The 19,600-nt window shown below is 41.2% G+C and overlaps 1 protein-coding gene and 1 long non-coding RNA gene across 8 annotated transcripts in view; one reads left to right on the top strand and one right to left on the bottom strand.

Moving 5' to 3' along the window:
• The first annotated feature begins 898 nt into the window (after positions 1 to 898).
• LOC139360047 (uncharacterized) lies at positions 899 to 17,009 on the top strand. Of its 2 annotated transcripts, none has more exons than XR_011617012.1 (5): positions 899 to 1,153; positions 2,142 to 2,220; positions 9,576 to 9,719; positions 10,676 to 10,842; positions 16,038 to 17,009. It is a non-coding gene; the product is annotated as an uncharacterized lncRNA (long non-coding RNA). The 2 variants fall into 2 exon arrangements; XR_011617011.1 differs by having other exon boundaries at positions 1,680 to 2,220.
• LOC105465377 (potassium channel tetramerization domain containing 1) overlaps positions 16,037 to 19,600 on the bottom strand; it is a 202,524-nt gene continuing 198,960 nt past the window's right edge. For all 6 annotated transcript variants that reach the window (XM_011713810.3, XM_071085515.1, XM_071085516.1 and 3 more), the window contains one exon: positions 16,037 to 17,612. In XM_011713810.3, coding sequence (XP_011712112.1) covers positions 17,454 to 17,612 — 159 coding nt within the window. In that variant the 3' untranslated portion in view covers positions 16,037 to 17,453. The remainder of the gene's footprint in view (positions 17,613 to 19,600) is intronic.

Genomic DNA, 19,600 nt, shown 5'->3' with positions numbered 1-19,600 from the left:
TTCTCGGTTTAGAAGAAATACATTTCCAGATAAGGACAGACCTGTAGATGTGTTAACTAGTGAGATTTCCTGGAGAAAGTGGGGAAGGGTAACAATGGAATATCAGTAACAATAAAAAATCAATAACTAGGAACAAAATCAATAATGTTCCTAGTTATCTAAAAGAGTACAAAAACATCTAAAATCAACTATTAATGGCACCTTTTATGTATTATATATTAGGTGGGATTTTTATTTTTATTTTTTTTATTTTTTATTTTTTTTAATTTTTTTTTTTTTTGAGACGGAGTCTTGCTCTGTAGCCCGTGCTGGAGTGCAGTGGCCGGATCTCAGCTCACTGCAAGCTCCGCCTCCCGGGTTTAGGCCATTCTCCTGCCTCAGCCTCCGGAGTAGCTGGGACTACAGGCGCCCGCCACCTCGCCCGGCTAGTTTTTTGTATTTTTAGTAGAGACGGGGTTTCACCGTGTTAGCCAGGATGGTCTCGATCTCCTGACCTCGTGATCCGCCCGTCTCGGCCTCCCAAAGTGCTGGGATTACAGGCTTGAGCCACCGCGCCCGGCCTTATTTTTATTTTTAAGCAGAATCTTGCTCTGTTACCCAGGCTGGAGTGCAGTGGTGCGATCTTGGCTCACTGCAACCTCTACCTCCTGGTTTAAGTGATTCTTGTGCCTCAGCCTCCCAAGTAGCTGGGATTACAGGCATGCGCCAGCACACCTGGCTAATTTTTGTATTTTTTCTAGAGATGGGTTTTGACATGTTGGCTAGGCTGCTCTCGAACTCCTGGACTTAAGCGATCCATCCACCTGGGCCTCCCAAAGTGCTGAGATTACAGGCATGAACCACCGTGCCCTGCTGGGTGGAATTTTTAAATTGCAAATAACATATACCAATTTATGCAGCTTAAAGGAAGTGGAGCTTACTCTGACAGTACACAGCTGTCTCACAGAAGGGACAGCAGGGACCCACCAGGCCTCAGGAGTCAACCAGAACCAGGAAATCAACTGCTGTTGTTGCTGCTTCTGCTGTACACCTGCCTCTGAATTTTCTCTTGCCTGTGAACTTGGCAGCCCACAGAGCCAAGGCTGATAGTTCCTCTTTTCAACAGCTCAGCCAGACAGAGATGAGCCTCCTGGACTCAATTATATATTTGCAGGTAAGAGACCTGGTTGACACAGGTATTCCCTCTGGGCCAATCAGTGAAGGTGGCGGTGTCCTGGGTAATTGTAACTTCTCAAACTATGGTGCAGTGGAGGCAAGGGTGTGTGTGTGTGTGTGTGTGTGTGTGTGTGTGTGTGTGTGTTCAGAAACTTGGGCAGGGGTTAGGAAACTGTTCTTAGATGTGGTGGTATCTAAGCTGACACCCAAGTTTCTTGATAAATTGTGCGCTGAAAGTTTATGAATAGCATATCAAAGAAAGCAGATGCCCAGGTCCTTCCAAAGAAGTCATTTCCTTCTTGATGGACGTACTAAAGGGATAGAAAGGGAGGATGCAGGGATTTGTAATGCAGGGATCTGGGTGGAAAAGCCGTAAGTGTGCCAGCTTCCTCCTCTTTGTCTTGGTGGGGGCTAGTGCCAAGTGCAGGGCTGGCTCACAGTAGGTGCTCAGCAGCTCTGAATGCATGAATGAATGAATGAACGAATGAATGAATGAATGATAGCCTATTCCTGTGGGTTCACAGCTGTTGGGAACACCCGTACCCAAGTAATGCTGGTGAAGAGGCTGGCATCACCCTGGAGGGAGAACTTTGATGGTGTACTTCAGGTCAACAATGATATCTGTGACTCGGGTGAAGTTGGACAAGCCATGCTCAGAGAATTCTCAGATGACTCAAGACTTGAAGGAGTGAATAGCTTCCTGGACGACAGATGGAAGAACCCCAAAGCATCCAAAACACCAATTCTGTGAAATTTCATGGGGAATAAGGGCCAGTTCTTTCTTTGGTTATAAATGATCAGTTGCTCAAGGCATGGGGGATATCTGGCTTGATCAAACTCAAGGTCCGGGTGGTGTCTGCTTCTTAGGCTGAACTAAGTTGAGTACAGTGTCCAGATTAAGGGCATTTTAGTTGAAGAAAATGGGGCTGCTTAATCTGGTGAAGAAAGCAGTAAGGACTGATTAAATAAATGCCTTTCTTCCTTAGTGGAGGACAGTGGACCCAGAGGAAGAGCTGTTCGGGCAGCAGAGGCACCCGGCGTGACAATAGCAAGCTCCTTGTCAAGGTAGTGATGGCTGACCTGGTGAAGGGTGGTGCTTCCCACATTCTTTCTTGTTTGTTCCCCACAACAGTCTTCAGGTGCATTTGAGGTGGATGGCAGTGTGCTCTCATTAGCTAAAGAAGCTGGGCTGATAAAGAGTGTTTAAGTGACCCGCTCAATGTCACATAGCTCAAGGAGCAGAGCTAAGCTGGAACCCAGGCATTCTGAGTTCCAGGCTACGCATGAAAAGCATTGAAGGAGAAGCTGGAAGACCGTGGCGGGGACTCCCGTGGGATGCCATAGAGGTGATTCCTTCCGTGGGAGGGAGAAGGACTACCTTGAAAGATGCCTAGCTCCTAGTGTCTGTGACTTTGACGAGGTCAGAATGTCAGTCTCTGCTGCAAACTCTCTGTGTCCCTGACTACAGACGATGAGAGGTGGTGAGCAGTTAACATTTTTCCTGCCTGTATGCCCTGCACCATTTCTGAATGAGTTATGTCATTTATGCAACAGGATAATTTAATGAAGTAGCCACTTCCGCCGTGTGGAACAGTATGTTCTGATACTCAGGGCTGTACTTCGAGAGTTGTAACTTCTGGATTAATTGCAGAATCAAGCTTTCATTTATCTGCGATTTCTTAATCAGCGGGAGTGGGAAATCAGACACACGTTTAATATGTGCTAAAAAGCACTCAGCAATATAACAACTAAATGCAACGTGTGATCCTGGACTAGGTCGAGTCAGCAAACAAAACAATACAGCTTTTAAAAAAAAATATTGGGCTCACACCTGTAATCCCAGCACTGGGAGGCTGAGGCGGGCACATCCCTGGAGGTCAGGAGTTTGAGACCAGCCTGGACAACATGGCGAAATCCCGTCTCTACTAAAAATACAAAAATTAGCTGGGTGTAATGGTGGGTGCCTGTAGTCCTAGCCACTCGGGAGGCTGAGGGGGTTAGAATCCTTTGAACCTGGGAGACGAAGGTTGCAGTGAGGCAAGATCGCGGGGCTGCACTCCAACCTGGGTGACAGAGCCAGAGTCCGTCTCAAAAAAAAAAAAAAATTATTGGGACAATTGGGGAAATTTGAATATTGACTGTGTGTGTGTGCGTGTGCGTGTGTGTGTGTGTGTGTATGTGTGTGTGTGATCACATTGAGAGTTAAGTAGAAGCATGTTCTTGTTCGTAGGCGATTTTGTGCTGAAGTACTTAGGGGTGATTGCTGCACTGCTTGCAATTTACTTTCCAATAGCTCAGCAAAAACGGTAGGCAGGGACCAGGAGAGAGCAGACGTGGTGAAACGTTAACAACTGATGAATCTAAGTGAAGAGTGCATGGCGTTATTTGTACTGTTGTTTCAACTTTTCTGCAGGTTTGAATATTTTAAAATGAAAGCTGGGGGGAAATGGTTAACACTGAAATAGAGGGAAATTTCAGGAAATAGTTTTACTGTATAGTAAGTCTAAAAATGAAAAGCTCCAGTGGTAAGTAGGCAAGTTGAGGCAAACCATACTGCCTCTTTTCTTTTCCTAGCAGTGGAAAGCCAGAAAGCTACAGAATGAAACAAAGGCTATTTTGTGTGGTAGATGAACTCATTTATCAGCTGCATTCAGACTAGAAAGGCAGAGGCAGAGATCAGCCTGTTGAAGGTTCTTTTCTGCATCCTGTCCCATCACTCTGATTAACCCTGTCGTGACTTCCCAGTGTTTATCCAGGAGGCAGCCCTATCCAAAACTTGGATATAGTCAGGATTCAAGCATGCAGCCAGGCATAAAACATCTTTGAAACACGAGCCATGACTTTTGTTTTTCTGGCAAATGCTTTTTGTTTGAAGGAAGTACAGAATTTAAGAATCTATTTTTAAAAATACTTTAATGTTGAAAAGTCAGATAATTTACCAAATAAAAAAGTAATGTTTGCCTTTCTAATTCATTACAAATTTACTACAGTTCATCTAAGAGCAACAGAATATAAAATTCTTTATGAGTAAGTGCTGCCGGAAAGTGTTTGGGTGGTCAACGTGCAATTTGGAAGGTTATTCAGCTTGTTAGAGACCCATTTATGGATCAAGGAAAACCTTATATAAGCCCAACCCGATTGTCCATCTGGTGCGCCTCATTCAACTCCCAGGAGTCAACTTGGTGTGGACTTGATAGCTGGCCAGATCTGGGTTAGAATCTGGACTCCTGTAATTTACTTATTCCTGATATTGACTATCTGTGTTCTCTTGCTTTTCTCCCCAGTTTGGTTAGAGGTTTATCAATATAATTAATTTTCTCAATAACCCAGCTTTTCATTTTATTGGTTTTCTCTATTATTTTTTTCTTTTTCTATTCTGTTGATTTCTATTCTGATCTTTATTATTTTTGTTCTTTTGCTTACTTTGGATTTTCTTTGTTCTTCTTTCTCTAGTTTCTTAAGGTTGTTGATTTGAAAGTTTTCTTCTTTCCTCATGTAGATGTTTAGTGCTATAAATTTCCCCCTAAGTACTGCTTGAGCAGAATTCCACACATTTTGGTATCTTATATTTGCATTTTGATTCAGTTCGAATACTTTCTAATTGCCCTTTGATTTCTTCTTCGATGGGCTACTTAAAAACATAATATTTAATTTTCAAATATTTGTGGATTTTCCAGAGTTCTTTAATTCCATTGTGGTTAGAGAATTTCTTTTGTATAACTTCTTTTAAATCCATTAAGATTTGTTTTATGTTTTTAGAGTTGTTCAAATCTGTATTTTTACTGAATTTCTGTCTATTTTTCCTATCACTTCTTGACAGAGTAGTGTTCAGATCTCTGATTATACATGTGATTTGCCTATATTTACCTGTAATTTACATCAATGATTAGTTTCTGTATTCTCAAGTCCTGTTATTATGTGAAATGAAAGGGCTAAAAGTATGTCTTGTTGACCCCTTTATCGTATGAAATTATCTCTTTATTTCTGGTAATACTCTTTGCTCTGACGTCCACTTTGCCTGATATTAATATAGCAACTCCAGCTTTCTTTAGATTAGTGTTAGTTTGGGATATGTTTTTCTATGCTCTTACTTTTAACCTATTTTTTAAAAAATTGGAAATTGATTTCTTTTAGGCAGTATATAGTTGGGTGTCATATTTTTAGCCAGTCTGACGATCTTGTCTCAATTGAGGTGTTAGGCCATTTACATTTAATGTGGTTATTGGTATGGTTTTGTTTAGCTATATCCTCTTGCTAATTTTTACTTTTCCCATCTGTATTTTGTTTTGTTTTTCTTCTTTTTCTGCCTTCTTTTGGATAAAATGAGTACTTTAAAAAATAATTTCACTTTATTGGCTTCTGTTGCATTATTTTAGTAGTTGCAAGGTTTATCGTATTATCTTTAACTTATTACAGTCATTTGTCAAATGATTTGATATCACTTAACATATAAGAATCTTATAATTTCATTTCTCCCTTCCAATATTGTTGTTACGAATGTTACTTCTACATAAGCTATAAACTCATGATGTGTTATTATTTTTTCTTTAAATAGTTATCTTTATAAAAATATTAACAATAAAGAATAAAGCCCTTTATGTTTACCCACATAGTTATCATTTTTCGTGCCCTCCATTCTTTGTATAGAAGCTGATTTCCATTTGTCATCATTTTCTGCCTGAAGGACTTCCTTTAGCATTTTTTATAGAGGAAGCTGCTGGTGATATATTCTGTTAGATTTTGTCTTCCTGAAAAAGTTTTTATTTTACCATTGTTTTTGAAAGATAATTTTACTTTGTTGTTCCAATGTCTCTGGCTTGCATGTTTCTGATAAGAAATCTGCCATCATCCTTATCTTTCCACCTTTGTCCATAAAGTATCTTCTCCCTCCCCCACTAGCTGCTTTTAAGATTTTTTCCTTATCATCGGTTTTAAGCAATTTGTTTATGATGTGTCTTGGTGTGTTTTTCTTTACGCTACTTTTGCAGAGTTCATTAAGGTTCTTGGATCTATGAGTTTATACTGTAGATGTTGTCAAATTTGGAAAATAGCCATTATTTCTTCAAGTATTTTTCTGTTTCCCCCCTTGACCCCTTGAGGGAGACTGCAATTACATGTGTATTTTTAGGCTGCTTGAAGTTACTCCACAGTTCAATATGCTCTGTTCATTTTGTTTCAGAGTTTTAAAGACAAGACTCTGTGTTTCATCTTAGGCAATTTCTATTGCTATTTAATATTATCTTCAAGTTCACTAATTTTTTGTAATCTGCTGCTAATCTCATCAGGTGAGTGTTTCAGACATCATAATTTTTATTTCTAGAAATTTGATTTTGTTCTTCTTTATATTTTCCATGTCACCATTTAACATGTTAAGTCTTTAGCTCCTTGAACATATAGAATAAAGTTTATTAACTGTTTTAGTGTTTTTGTCTACTGATTGTATAATGTCTCATCATTTCTAGGTTGGTTTATTTATTTTTATTTTTATTATTTTTTTGAGACAGAGTCTTGCTCTGTTGCCCAGGCTGGAGTGCAGTGGCACGATCTCGGCTCATGAAACCTCTTCCTCCTGGGTTCAAGCAATTCTCCTGCCTCAGCCTCCCGAGTAGCTGGGATTACAGATATACACCATCATGTCCAGCTAATTTTTTGTATTTTTAGTAGAGATGGAGTTTTACCATGTTGGCCAGGCTGATCTTGAACTCCTGGCCTCAAGTGATTCACCCACCTTGGCCTCCCAAAGGGCTGGAATTACAGGCATGAGCCACCTGTGTTGGCCTCTGGGTTGATTTAAATTTATTTATTTTATTTTATTTTTTACTATGAGTTATATTTTCCTGCTTCTTTGAATGCCTGGTAATTTTGAAAATTAGAGGCCAGTTGTGAATTTTACCTTATTGGGTGCTGAATATTTGTGTATCTCTATCAATATTTTTTGACTTTGTTTTAGAATGAAGTAGAGTTACTTGGAAACACTTTGATCCTTTTTGGGATTTGCTTTTAAGCTTTGTTAGGTAAGATCCGAGCTGTGTTTAGTCTAGGGCTCATTTCCCTCCAGCACTCCGGCATTCTGAGTATTCTAACCAATGCCCCATTCATTATGAGGCTTTCCACTCTGTCTGCTGAGAGCAGGAACTATTTCTGGTCCTGGGTGGGCTATGGGGATTGCTTTCTCTCATTCTTCTACGTAGCTTTTCCCCTAGGCTTGGGTGACTTCTTCCAACACATGCACTGATCAGTACTCAGCTGAAGAGTCTCTTCTGTTCCTCAGTCTTCTCTTTCTCCATGTATCTCTCCCTTCTCCATTGCTCTGCCCTGGGAATTCTACTTGCCTTTGTTTCCCTATGCTACCATCTCCATCTCTTCAACTCAGGGAAAGCATTAGTTTCTGTATGGGTTACCCCTCCCTCAACATGGCCCGGAAACTTCCTCAAGGCAGTTAGCTAGGGCAACCACAGGGCTCACCTTGTTTGCTCTCCACCTCACAGGGGTCACTGTGCCTCATATTCAATGTCTTGAAAATCATTGTTTCATATATTCTGCCCAGTTTGTGGGTTGTTTCGGGAGGGAGAATAATCTGCTACTTCATATTGGCCAAATGTGGAACTCCTGAATGACTTTAGATTAGGCAAAATCCAAAGTAAACATCAAAAGAACCAAAGTGCTTAAGGGATTTAATATTACTAGTAATTGATTCTCTAATGTCAGTTATTATACTTTATATTAATTCTTATTTTAGTGCTTATGAGTAGAAATAAGTTCTCTAAGTGTTGGAGTGAGGAACATGAAACCCATACTCTGCCTAGTTCTTCAAATAGTAGACTTCAGTTGTGAATTTCATCTGCCATCGACAATCATTTAGTTAGCACTTACTAGGTGCTAGGACATAAATAAGTCAGATTTCTTCCACTGAAGATCTTAAGGATGGCCATTAGATTAGTAAACATATACATATAGATATTTCAATATTAAGTGGTAAGTATGATAATAAAAGTACAAATCGGGTGCTTTAGGACCATAGAGAGCGTCACCCATCTGAGGAGCACATGAAAAGGTGGTGATGGGTAAAGAGGGTCTTGAAGGATGAGTGGCAAGTGATTAAACAAATAACAGGATAAATGTGTTACAAAGCAGGGAGACTCAGAACAATATGACAAACAGGGCATGGTGGCTTATGCCTGTAATTCCAGCATTTTGGGAGGCTGAGGCAGGAGGATTGCTTAAATCCAGGAGTTTGAGACCAGCCTGGGCAACATAGTGAGACCCCATTTCTCTTTTTTTTTTTTTTTTTTTTGAGACGGAGTCTTGCTTTGTTGCCAGGCTGGAGTACAGTGGTGTAATCCCGGCTCACTGCAACCTCTGCCTCCTGGGTTCAAGTGATTCTCCTGCCTCAGCCTCCTGAGTAGCTGAGATTACAGGCATGTGCCACCACGCCTGGCTAATTTTTGTATTTTTAGTAAAGACGGGGTTTCACCATATTGGCCAGGATGGTCTCGATCTCTTGACCTTGTGATCCACCCACCTTGGCCTCCCAAGGTGCTGGAATTACAGGCATGAGCCACCGCGCCCAGCAGTGAGACCCCATTTCTACACAAAATTAAAAAAAAAAAAAATTAGCCAAGCGTGGTGGCAGGTGCCTAAAGTCCTAGCTACTCGGAGGCTGTGGTGTGAAGATCACTTGAACCTGGGAGGTCAAGGCTGCAGGGAACCATGTTTGTGCTACTGCTGCACTCCAGCTTGGGCAACAGAGTGAGACCCTGTCTCCAAAACAAACAAAACAAAACAAAAAACAGCAAATAAAAAAAAACAAATATGACACTAAAAGTATTTTGTAGGAGGCCAGGGGTGGCCCCAGGTGAGGCTGAGGGGTAGGTAGAGTTAGATCAAGGAGGCTTGGATGCCACACTAAGGAGACAAGATGATTCTAAAAATAACAAGGAAACTGTCAGGATTTTAACAGGGGAGTAACCAGGCTGCAATGTGGAGGATGGATTTTAAGGGGTGACCATCTCAATTCTCAACAGGAAAACCAATTAAGATCCTGTGGAAATGGTCCATATAGGAGGAATTGATAATATGACATTGGTAAGTGGAGGTAGGGGTGGAAAGGAAAAGACCGATTGAAGAAATATTTAGATGATACTTTCTGTAGAACTTGGTGACCATGTAAGTATGGGGATTGCAGAAATGGCTCCCTGATGTGAACAGAGAGGAGCATCCTGAACTGAAATAGGAAATCTAAAAGGAGAAACAAAAGGCCCAGTGACCAAAATAAGCTCTGTTCTTGATAGTCCAATGGAAATGCTTGGCAGATCCTACATCTATCATTGCTTATGACACAATATGTTGAAACGATGGGTTTACATGGCTGACTAAAAGTCAAATGGCAAGGTCATGTCTTATTTGTCCTGTATCCTCAGGGCTGCCTACCCCCCCCAAGCTCTGGGAGAGGTCTGCCTGCAGCACGGGTGACAGGAAAGCCATTGATGGTTGAGATCTCCCAGGGAGAGGAGAGGAGACTGAGAAAAGCAGTGACAAGCAAGAAAAAGATATTCACACCTGGGGTAAGAATTTGAGAAGTAAGTGACCTGATGGCCTTGCATTGTCTGTTGCTCTTCCGTGGGCCCTGTGAAAGGCCACCTCAATGCAGGCCTGCAGCCCTGTCAGTGTCCAGGCGAGCCATTCCCTTTACATGCTTTTAATATTAACACGAAGGCTTCTAGTGATTGTGCAGAAGGTCATCTCCATCCATCACTTGACTAACTTTGCTTGGAAGAAAAGTGGGGAGTGGATGGTGGAGGAGGGGTGTTATTGCAGACTGGACAGAGGCAGGAAGTTATTGGAAGAAAGAATTTGGGGGGTGTGTGTAGTTTTTCTCCCACTCCTTCCCTACCTAGAGGAAAATAACTCTGATTTTGATATTATAATGGCAGTAGGGAAAAGATTATACAGGTCAATATTCTGTTTTATAAACACATCTACTATGCTTAAACTAAGAACTATAACTGAATTATTTTCGTGAATATGCATTCTACTTAGAATTTCAAATTTTCTGTTATTTATGTATTTAAGAGACCAAACATTTAAGGATATGACTTACAAAAGAACAACATCTTAAATAATTTTTTAAAATTTCAAATAAAGAGCAATAATGGATGAAAATTTAAATTTTAGGGGCACATAAGCCATCTGCCTCCCACCATTGCCCCTTCCCAAGCCAGTTTCCCATTACTGCTGATTCACTTAAAAACCCAGCTGCGTCAGATTGCTCAAGTTGCTAGACCTTAAGATGATCCTGGAAGGCCTCCTCAAACTGGATTTAACCAACTGATCTTGCTTCTTTTCCAACAAGTGTGATCTTCTGTGACAAGGATTTGACCTTCAGCTTTTGGGACAGGCTTTCCGAGTCAAGTTCCAAAGTTTGAATGGAACGCGCAATACATGTTTCTGTGGCTTTTTTAGTCCTGCTGATCAACAGCATAATTTAATACTTGTACTGTCTGTTCCCTTTTCTGACAAGCACAATCTGATAAACAGATTGGGAGGAGCAGTGCAGCACTGTGTGATTCACACTGCGAATGAGGGGAAAAGGAGAGGTGGAGAGAGAATGAACCTGGAGTCACATGAAATGCAGCCAGATTGAGCCCTCTGACACGAACGTTTCAGCACATGCAAGGGAGTTTTGTGGTAAGTGGTTAGGGTTATCGATTTACATTCCCCTTCAAATTCGGAAGTTTTGAAATCATTACGTTTCAGAGAAACTCACCTAGATTAAAGTACAAGGGAAAAGACGGACGTATACACCTACAGTAGGCTATTGTTATGGGTGGTAGATGCTATGGTAATTACTTCCTGTGCTCTTTTCTGTTCACTCGAACCTCTGACAGCTTTTTAAGAGGAGGTGTAAGAATTCTGTAGTTGGTGGGCTATTTCCACTGGATTGGGCAGTTTTCTGCCTAATTAGGAAAGGATGAAGGCCCTTGGATTAAATGCCACTTAAGGACTTCCCTGCAACGCCCCCAACACACATCCCCTACCTCCTCCATTAACTGCATTTGGAAGAATTCAATCTGAGCTTCAAAATAGGAGATGCCAACTATTGTTTACATCAGTGAAATCATAAAAAGGCACATCACAAAAGCACACTCAGAAGATCCTTATTTACTGTTCTGAGGCTACGCTGGGGAGCACAATGACATTACCCAGTGTTTTTAATACTTGTCTGAAGAGTCACTGTATTGGGCATTATTAAAATATGGAGTCCCAGACTTTTCACTTAGAAAGTGGAATTCAGGCCAGGCATGCTGGCTCACGCCTGTAATCCCAGCACTTTGGGAGGCTGTGGTGGGCAGATCATTTGAGGTCAGGAGTTCGAGAGCAGCCTGGCCAACATGGCAAAAACCCTACCAAAAATACAAAAAACTAGCTGGGCATTGTGGCTTGTGCTTGTAATCCCAGCTACTCAGGAGGCTGATGCAGGAGAATCACTTGAACCCAGGCGGCGGAGGTTGCAGTGAGCTGAGATCGCGCCACTGCACTCCAGCCTGGGTGACAGAGCGAGATTCCATCTCAAAAAAAAAAAAAAAAAAAAAAAGTGAAATTCAGAAATCTGTGGGGAGATGGGGTACAGGGGTGGTGATGGGCTTGAATTATAACTTAAAAAAATGCCTTTTGTGTGTCTTAAGAACAGGCAAGTTTGGAAATCACTGATAGAACCCGTGATCAACTTTGATGGATAAAAGCTGCCCGACAGTGACAAAGTCAGACACAATGCATATTCTCAGGGTTTTAGTCCTATAGATGAATATTAGTCAGTCACAAATGTTATTAGTAATTCCTACCAGTAGATTCCTACTAATAGTTACTGCAGTGCCATTTGTCTAGTGTCTTGCAGTGGAGCACACTGCAGCTGCCGATGCCAGCAAGCGCATTTTTTGCATGGGTTGGAAAGGGAGAAAGAGTTGAGCTCAAAGTATGATTCAGACCTGGTGTATGTGTATGTGAATAAGTGTTGTTTTTGTGATCAGCTTATATTATCAAATCAAACTAAAAATTTGCATCAAATTTTGATTTTTTATAAAGTATGTCCTCGATCAACTTAGTTTTTGTGATCTCACATGCAATCCCACCCAAATGAAATTTTCCTAGAGTGTCTAAAATTGTTTTATTTCATAACTCTCAGAGTTACAAACTCCTAGTTTGCAGATGTCTTGTATGGGCTGTACATTTGAAAAAAAATGAGTCAGCTCCAATATTTACACATCTAGAGATTTCACACAAAAGTCTGGATTCCCAGGTTTTCTAGAAAAATGAGATGTTTAAGTACAAGGACGCTGTTCTCCTATAGCTGCAACCTGCTGGGGTTGAGTAGGGGCTGCTCCTTCGAATACTCCGGTTCGGCTATCTCTTACTGATTCATGTAACTTGCCCTGCCCTTGGAGGCATCTGAGTTTGCCGCCCCAACTCTAAAGGTGATATCTTATTTTCTCATACATCTTTATGTCATCAGGTCTTAGCCTGCTTTGTAGATCATGAATGGATGAATGGGGAAAACAGCCACTTAACTGCCCCCCCCATCAACAGACTGTTCCCGGACAGTCAAGCCTACAGACTCCCTAAATGAGTATCTGCCCACCTTCTGTGATTCTCGAATGGTTCCTAAATAAAGTCCAAATCCTTGTCTGGCAGTCAAGATCAGCTCCCCTCTCACACTCCCAAAATCCAATTCCACCTTCCTTTTCTAGCCCATGCTTCCCTCGTCCCATACCATGTGCTGACCCTGCCTTGTGCTCCTCCAGCTCAGAGCCTCTGCCCCACCCCCAAATACTCCTTCCTTGCAAAGCCTACCCATCTTTCAAGCGCCACCTCCCCAAGGATGGTTTTTCTAATATCCCCGACTAGATATGATCCCATATGATTGGGCATTTCTAGAATCCTTGGTTTGTAACTATGAAATGACACATATCCCATTGTGCCTTGGACTGTAGTTAGGTATGCACATACCTTAATTCACCGCTAGATGTGCAGAGAGCCCTGCTCCTCTCACTCCCCAGAAACCCACAGCAGAAACCATGTCATGGTCACCCTAGTATCAGCAAAGCCAAGTACCCAACATACTGAAGAAGATGGTCAAAATACTTAACAACAGGAGTACATTTCCATTATGAGGAGAAAATGCTATTAATTAATAATCTACTGCTTCCTCCTATTGCACATAAAAACTTACTTTTTCTTAAATAGTTGTTTTGGGTCCTCCTTATAAAACTTAATCGAACATTAGCCTTAATCATATCCTTTATTTGATGTCTTAGGGTCTTAGTTACTTTAACCAAGACATAGGGATGGATAATACAACCTCCAGTATGGTCAACGGATTGAATGAGTTAACAGGTAAAGTGCTCAGTACAGGTCTGGCACACAGCAAACACTAAACGGATGACTATTACAATTATGGAGAAACGCATCTAATATTTGGAACCAGTTTATAAGTGGCTTGCCTTATTCTAGTTTTCTAAAATACTTCTTAGAAAAGAGCAGGTCAAGTCGTGTAGCTTGTTTGCCCTAGACTAAAGATTTTTTATTTTGCTAAAAAAAAAAAAAAAAAAAGAGAGTATTCCAACTATCAAAGATTCAGGCAACAGTGGCTTTTTTTGAGACAGTCTTGCTCTGTCGCCTTGGCTGGAGTGCAATGGCGTGATCTCGGCTCACTGCAACCTCCGCCTCCTGGGTTCAAGTGATTCTCCTGCCTCAGCCTCTGGAGTAGCTGGGACTACAGGCATGCGCCACCACGCCCAGCTAATTTGTGTATTTTTAGTAGAGATGGGGTTTCACCATGTTGGCCAGGATAGTCTCAATCTCTTGACCTCATGATCCACCCACCTTGGCCTCCCAAAGTGCTGGGATTACAGGCGTTAGCCACCACGCATGGCCAACAGTGGCTTTTTAAAAAGCAAACTTTTAGTGCTCCCAAGGTAATGATTGATTTGGGAAAGGATTACCAATGGATGTCAAAACCATTTGGTGAGAGTGTGTTGAGAGATACAAGATATTTATAGTCTCATAGCGTCATCCCATAAGTAATCATTAATTACAAAAAGAAAAAGCTACCTTTACACTGGGTAATTTGGTGAATGTTACTTCAACCAAGAGGCTAAAACTGCCATTAATAATATGGGCCAAACTGAGTCTTGTGATATGATGCACTGAGGACATGTAATCGCCTATGTAGTATTCTTGAAACCAAACAAACCTGACTCTACCAATGAGGGACAAATCAGACAAATCCAAATCTGCAAAACAGTTGACCTAGACTCTTCCAATAAGTCGATGTCATGGAAAGATCCCCCCAAAGAAAAGCAAGGGGTGGGGGGGTATTATTAATAAATGCAATGCGTAATCCTTGATCAGATCCTTAGGTGCAAAGCACAGCTGTTAAGATCCTTTTGGGGACACTGGTGAAGTTTGAACATGAACTTTACATTGAATAATAAGCAGTAGTGAAAAATAAGATTGTGATTCATTCACACCTGTAATCCCAGCACTTTGGGAGGCCGATGGGGGTGGATCACTTGAGTTCAGGAGTTCAAGATCAGCCTAGCCAACATGGCAAAACCCATCTCTACCAAAAAAAAAAAAAAAAATTAGCTGGGTGTGGTAACACATGCCTGTAATCCCAGCTACTTGGGAGGCTAAGGTGGGAGAATCACTTGAACCTAGAGGTGGAGGTTGCAGTGAGCCAAGGTTGTGCCATTGTACTCCAGCCTGGGTGACAGAGTGAGACCCTGTCTCAAAAAAAAAAAGAAAAAGAAAAAAGAAAAGAAAAAAGATGATTCAATTATATTTTGACATTTTGATTGACCTACTCTTTCCTAAAGTATTTTGGTGTCTGGGAATCTACATGTTTCAAGACCTAAAAAGGTGAACATTACAAGTGAACTGTTTGCTCCATTGAACTGGATCAGAGTTTTTGTAGAAACAATGTGCAACTGGGATGCAGTCATATAAATAGACAGAAGAACTTAGAAAAGAACAAAGTGGATGCCAGTAGCCAATGTACACCGTTCTGTGCAGTATTTGGTTGGGACAATGCTAACTGCACATAAGCAGTGCTGGGTAAACATTAACTGATGACAATAACCAGCAGACTCCCAAAGTGAGGCCCTTGCATTATTGATTTGAGGAAATTCTGCTTAACGAGAATGGATTGCTAGTAAATCATACAGCAATTTTATTCTCCTTTCAGTGGGACGTGGATGACTGAGCAGCTGGTGGGAGCAGCCCTGTCTGTCCCCATCTGAGAGAGTGGTGTATTAGTCTCAAATAGGGAAATTACACAGCAATGTGGAAACCTGGCTAGCCATCATTAAAGTAATTCAGCGTTTGGGCCGCCTGTGTTTCAGGCAGTGATAGGAGCCATTAACAGCTCACTTTTAGTTTCAGAAGCCAGAGATATTTTCATTACTAGTGTCCTCAGGCATACACTTTTTAATTTAAAAAAAGAAAGTAAGTTCAGGATGGAAATAACCCATCACCACAGGAATATCTCTGCACCAGAAACACATTCTCGTTTACCTGTCAGTCTTACCAGCATGTCAGATTTATTTTGAGTGTCTGCAATGAGGAAGAGGAGGGAAGAAAGGTGGGTGTAGGGCCGATCGAAGAATCAGGGTCACTAATACCTTGGAAAAGCTGAGGACTTCATTCTAAAGTGCTGTTGAAATCTCAGGTTTTTTACTTCTCTGGCTAATAATATAATGATAGTTCTGGCTCTGCGATGTTCCCTACTTTTTGCAAAACCATAATGCCCTACTTATAAGATGCTTTGGACAGGTGTTATGGTAGATTGAAGGTGGTCACAAATGCTTTGTTACTTTCCCCAACAGGAGGTTCTTATTTCCCCCTCCTTGAGTCTGGGCTGGCCATGTGGCTGTTCAACAACAGGAAGCAGCAGAAGTGTACTGTGCCGCCCGGGGCCCAGGCTTTTAGAGAACTGTGGCTTTCTCTGCCTTCTTCTTGGAATCCGGTTACCATGTTGAGAGGGGCCCAAGCCACATAGAGGCCAACAGCCAAGTATTTGCAGCCATCTGGGTGAGCCATGTAGGACATTCCACACCAATAAGACCCCCTGGATTGCAGCAATGGAGCAGACTCGTGGAGCAGACACAGCCCAGCGAAGGCCAGTATCGCAGGTCAGAACAAAATGTTTTAAGCCATTAAATTTTGGTGTGGCTTGCTCTGCAGCCAGAGATAACTGAAATAGGTGTAACCGAAAAGTCCGTAAGAAGGAAGATTTACCTTGCTAACCAATGCAGAATCACAAAGCACGTGAAATAACATTTGCTGAGTCAGAAGACCACTGTCTGGAACAGGTGATGACATCCTTAGCCTTTAGTAGGTTTTGCCTTCAAAACTGACCCCGGCTTTCAAGCCTCTTTTTGATGCTCAACACGGACAATTTCAAAAAGAAAAAATTTCACTTTAATCCAGCCTCACCCCCACATGTGTGTTTCACACAGACCATCTTTTTTAAACAGAGTTTATTGTATTTAATACATTATAAAATTTGAAAAATTGTAGGAAAGCAGCAGACTTGAACTGGAGCAATTCTAACAAGGAATAATTCTGGCCCCTTGGCAAAACTGATCAGTTTTAAAACAAAGTAAAGTTCACATCTGTGAGGTGGACAAAAAAGTGTGACTTCTGTACAAACTACATGTAAAATTTCATGTCTAACATCTTTGCAATGTGCTCATGAGGGTTTTTCTGAAGTCCCGCCTGGTCCCAGCCTAAAGAGGGACGTGGAACCTCCATATACAAAAAAACTGGATTCAAGGTGTTTGGTTTTTTTTTTTTTTTTTTAAAAAAGGAAAAAGAAAGACAAAGGAAAAAGAAAGAATGGATGGCTGTTGGCAATGGAAACTGTAAGGAGACTGTGTCCTCACCGCTCATGGCTTGTTTATTAGTCAGAGACCTCGGGAGGCCTAGGACACTTCACGGCCATCACAGCACCAACTGCGGCTATCACCTTTTTTTTTCTTTTTTGCATTTCCTACCTTTTGACATATATATATATATTTATATATATATATTTATATATTTTTTACACCTTGAGGATATCACTATTCCAATTGTTCCCATATGAATACAGGTGTGGTCTCTATTGGATATAAATGTGTCTTTTATTCGATTTTAGGTCCAGGACTTGGTTTGCTGTTCCAACTGCACATAAATGTCCCTTTTTTGTTTGTTTGAGTTATTGGTTTTGTGTGTTTTCCTTTTTGCATAAGAAATATGTCCATTTAGTCCAGAGGCTCTTGCTTTATCCGGATGACGGAGGGTACGCGGGGCGTCCGCCTCAGTTCCCGCCGAAGGACGTATTCGCTGAACTGCGACGAGTCCACTCCTCCCCCACAGGAGCCCACGATTTCAAATCCTCTTTGCTGCAACCTCTCAAGGACCTGCGAGGACAAGACAAGCATCCAGTTAGGGGTGAGGTAAATCCTATGGCTACATAAACACCCCAAAGTTTGAGATTATGCGCAGCTCTGGTTCATCTCATCCAGCACCCATGTCCCTGTGAGCTGCTGCTCTCAAAGGAAGATCCTGGATTAACGGGCAGGAGAGAGGAAGTAAGCATTTCTAGTGCCTAAAATGTGCCTTTACATGGTTGCTTTACACACACCAGCTACAACACTCGGTGGTGTCAGGCCCATTTTATAGATGAGAAAACTGAGGCCCATGGCTAGTCAGTGATGGAACTGGGTTTCCAACTCAGGTCTGTTTGGCCTCAAACCTGTTATTTTTGTATACGCAATGCTGCCCTCTCTGTCAAAAATGAGGGTTCACATTTCAAAGCTCATTTATCACTAAAATACATCCTATGAGATGATAAATCTGGAAAGGACAGTGATGGCAGAGTTTACTTAGCCAGTGATTCATTTGTATTCTCAACTCCGCCTTTGTTCGAGTTTCCTAACACCAAGTTAATATATATGTTTCAAACTGGAAGACTGATGTCATTTCAGTAGCAGAACAAAGGGACTACTGAAGACACTAGAGGATTATCTGCAGATTTTCAAGTTTGTAGCATTTGAAACAGATGTATTTCCCTGCATGCATTCAAGGAGACAAGAATCAGCACAATGATTACATATAAGAAAATGTATGAAAAATAAAGATATTCTAAACTTTTTATACAAATGTAAACCATAGAATCTGTTTCTTAATTTTGAAATCAAATACCTAACGCCAGCAAGATTCCCGGGTTTGGCACTACACGTCTGACACTCTTAAATGCAGGAAACAGTACCTGTGACTCTTAGACACAAATACAGGAAACTGATCTGGAGCATTCTGTTTCTTTAGGAATCCAACAAATATTATTAGACTTGCAAATATTTCCTGCCAGAGTTCTGAATATAATTAAATTACCTCCACACCACCTTGAAAGCAAAGTGATTCAGTCATAACTTAAAAAAAAAAAAAAAAAAACACACCATAAAAAACAAAAAAACGCCCACCTCAAAAAAACTTCTATTGGAAGGAAGTGAAATGTAGTCAATGTAACGTGAATCCTTACTTTTAAAAAAATTATTTTTTAGTTGCCTACTTCAATATAGAATATAGTCTGCTGTGTTGCAAAACAGCTTACTAGATGAGACTGGAAAGCAAGAGAGTGTGTTTTCTAAAAATTAAAACCTCAAGTGCTGGCAAATTAAAAAAACACACACAAGTCCTTATGAGAACAAAATTAACATTCTACCCAGCAGTGCGCTATTTCTGTAGGTAAATTCACAATGCATATGATACCCGTCAGCATAAGGACAGGAAGAAAACAATCCCTAATTTCAAAATCAAGACGTGCTTTGGTGGCAGGTAGATACAAAGACGAATAACAGCTCCCTCCACGTATTCCCCAGCAGAGGCAGGAATGCAGCTTTCAGCAAGAGGCACTCCAGCTTGCTTGGCCAAACCAGACCCTGGAAAACATTCCTTGCCATGATTAGGAGGGGAAATCCAAAGGGGAGGAAGCTGTGAAGAGCAGAGAACCTAACCCTGATGTCCGATTTTCTTTGAGTCTTAAGGTCACTAAATGCTAACAGGAGGAAATCTCTAAGCTCTTCTTCAGAGTTCGATAGGCATCATGTGATAATTATTCAATGTGATCCAATGTTACCTTGGATGTGGTCAAAAGCTTATTTCAATGTAATGCAAACAGCTGATGGAGCCATTACTTTGGAAACAACAACACGTTCACAGCAAAGTTCCTTAAACTGAGTGATCATATAACAGCTTAGTGAGGTATAGGGTGTCATAAGCCTTATCCCAGAGTCTCTGCGTGCCCACAGGCTGGTGACTATTTCTTGGTCAGTGGAGCAGGAAGCAAGGGTAGGTCATGGCTGTGTCATACGATCACGTTAATCCAGATGAAAATTTCCACATCTGA

Source organism: Macaca nemestrina, chromosome 19 (assembly GCF_043159975.1).
Source record: "Macaca nemestrina isolate mMacNem1 chromosome 19, mMacNem.hap1, whole genome shotgun sequence".
Classification (NCBI taxonomy): Eukaryota; Metazoa; Chordata; class Mammalia; order Primates; family Cercopithecidae; genus Macaca; species Macaca nemestrina.
This window is presented reverse-complemented; position numbering and strand designations above follow the sequence as displayed.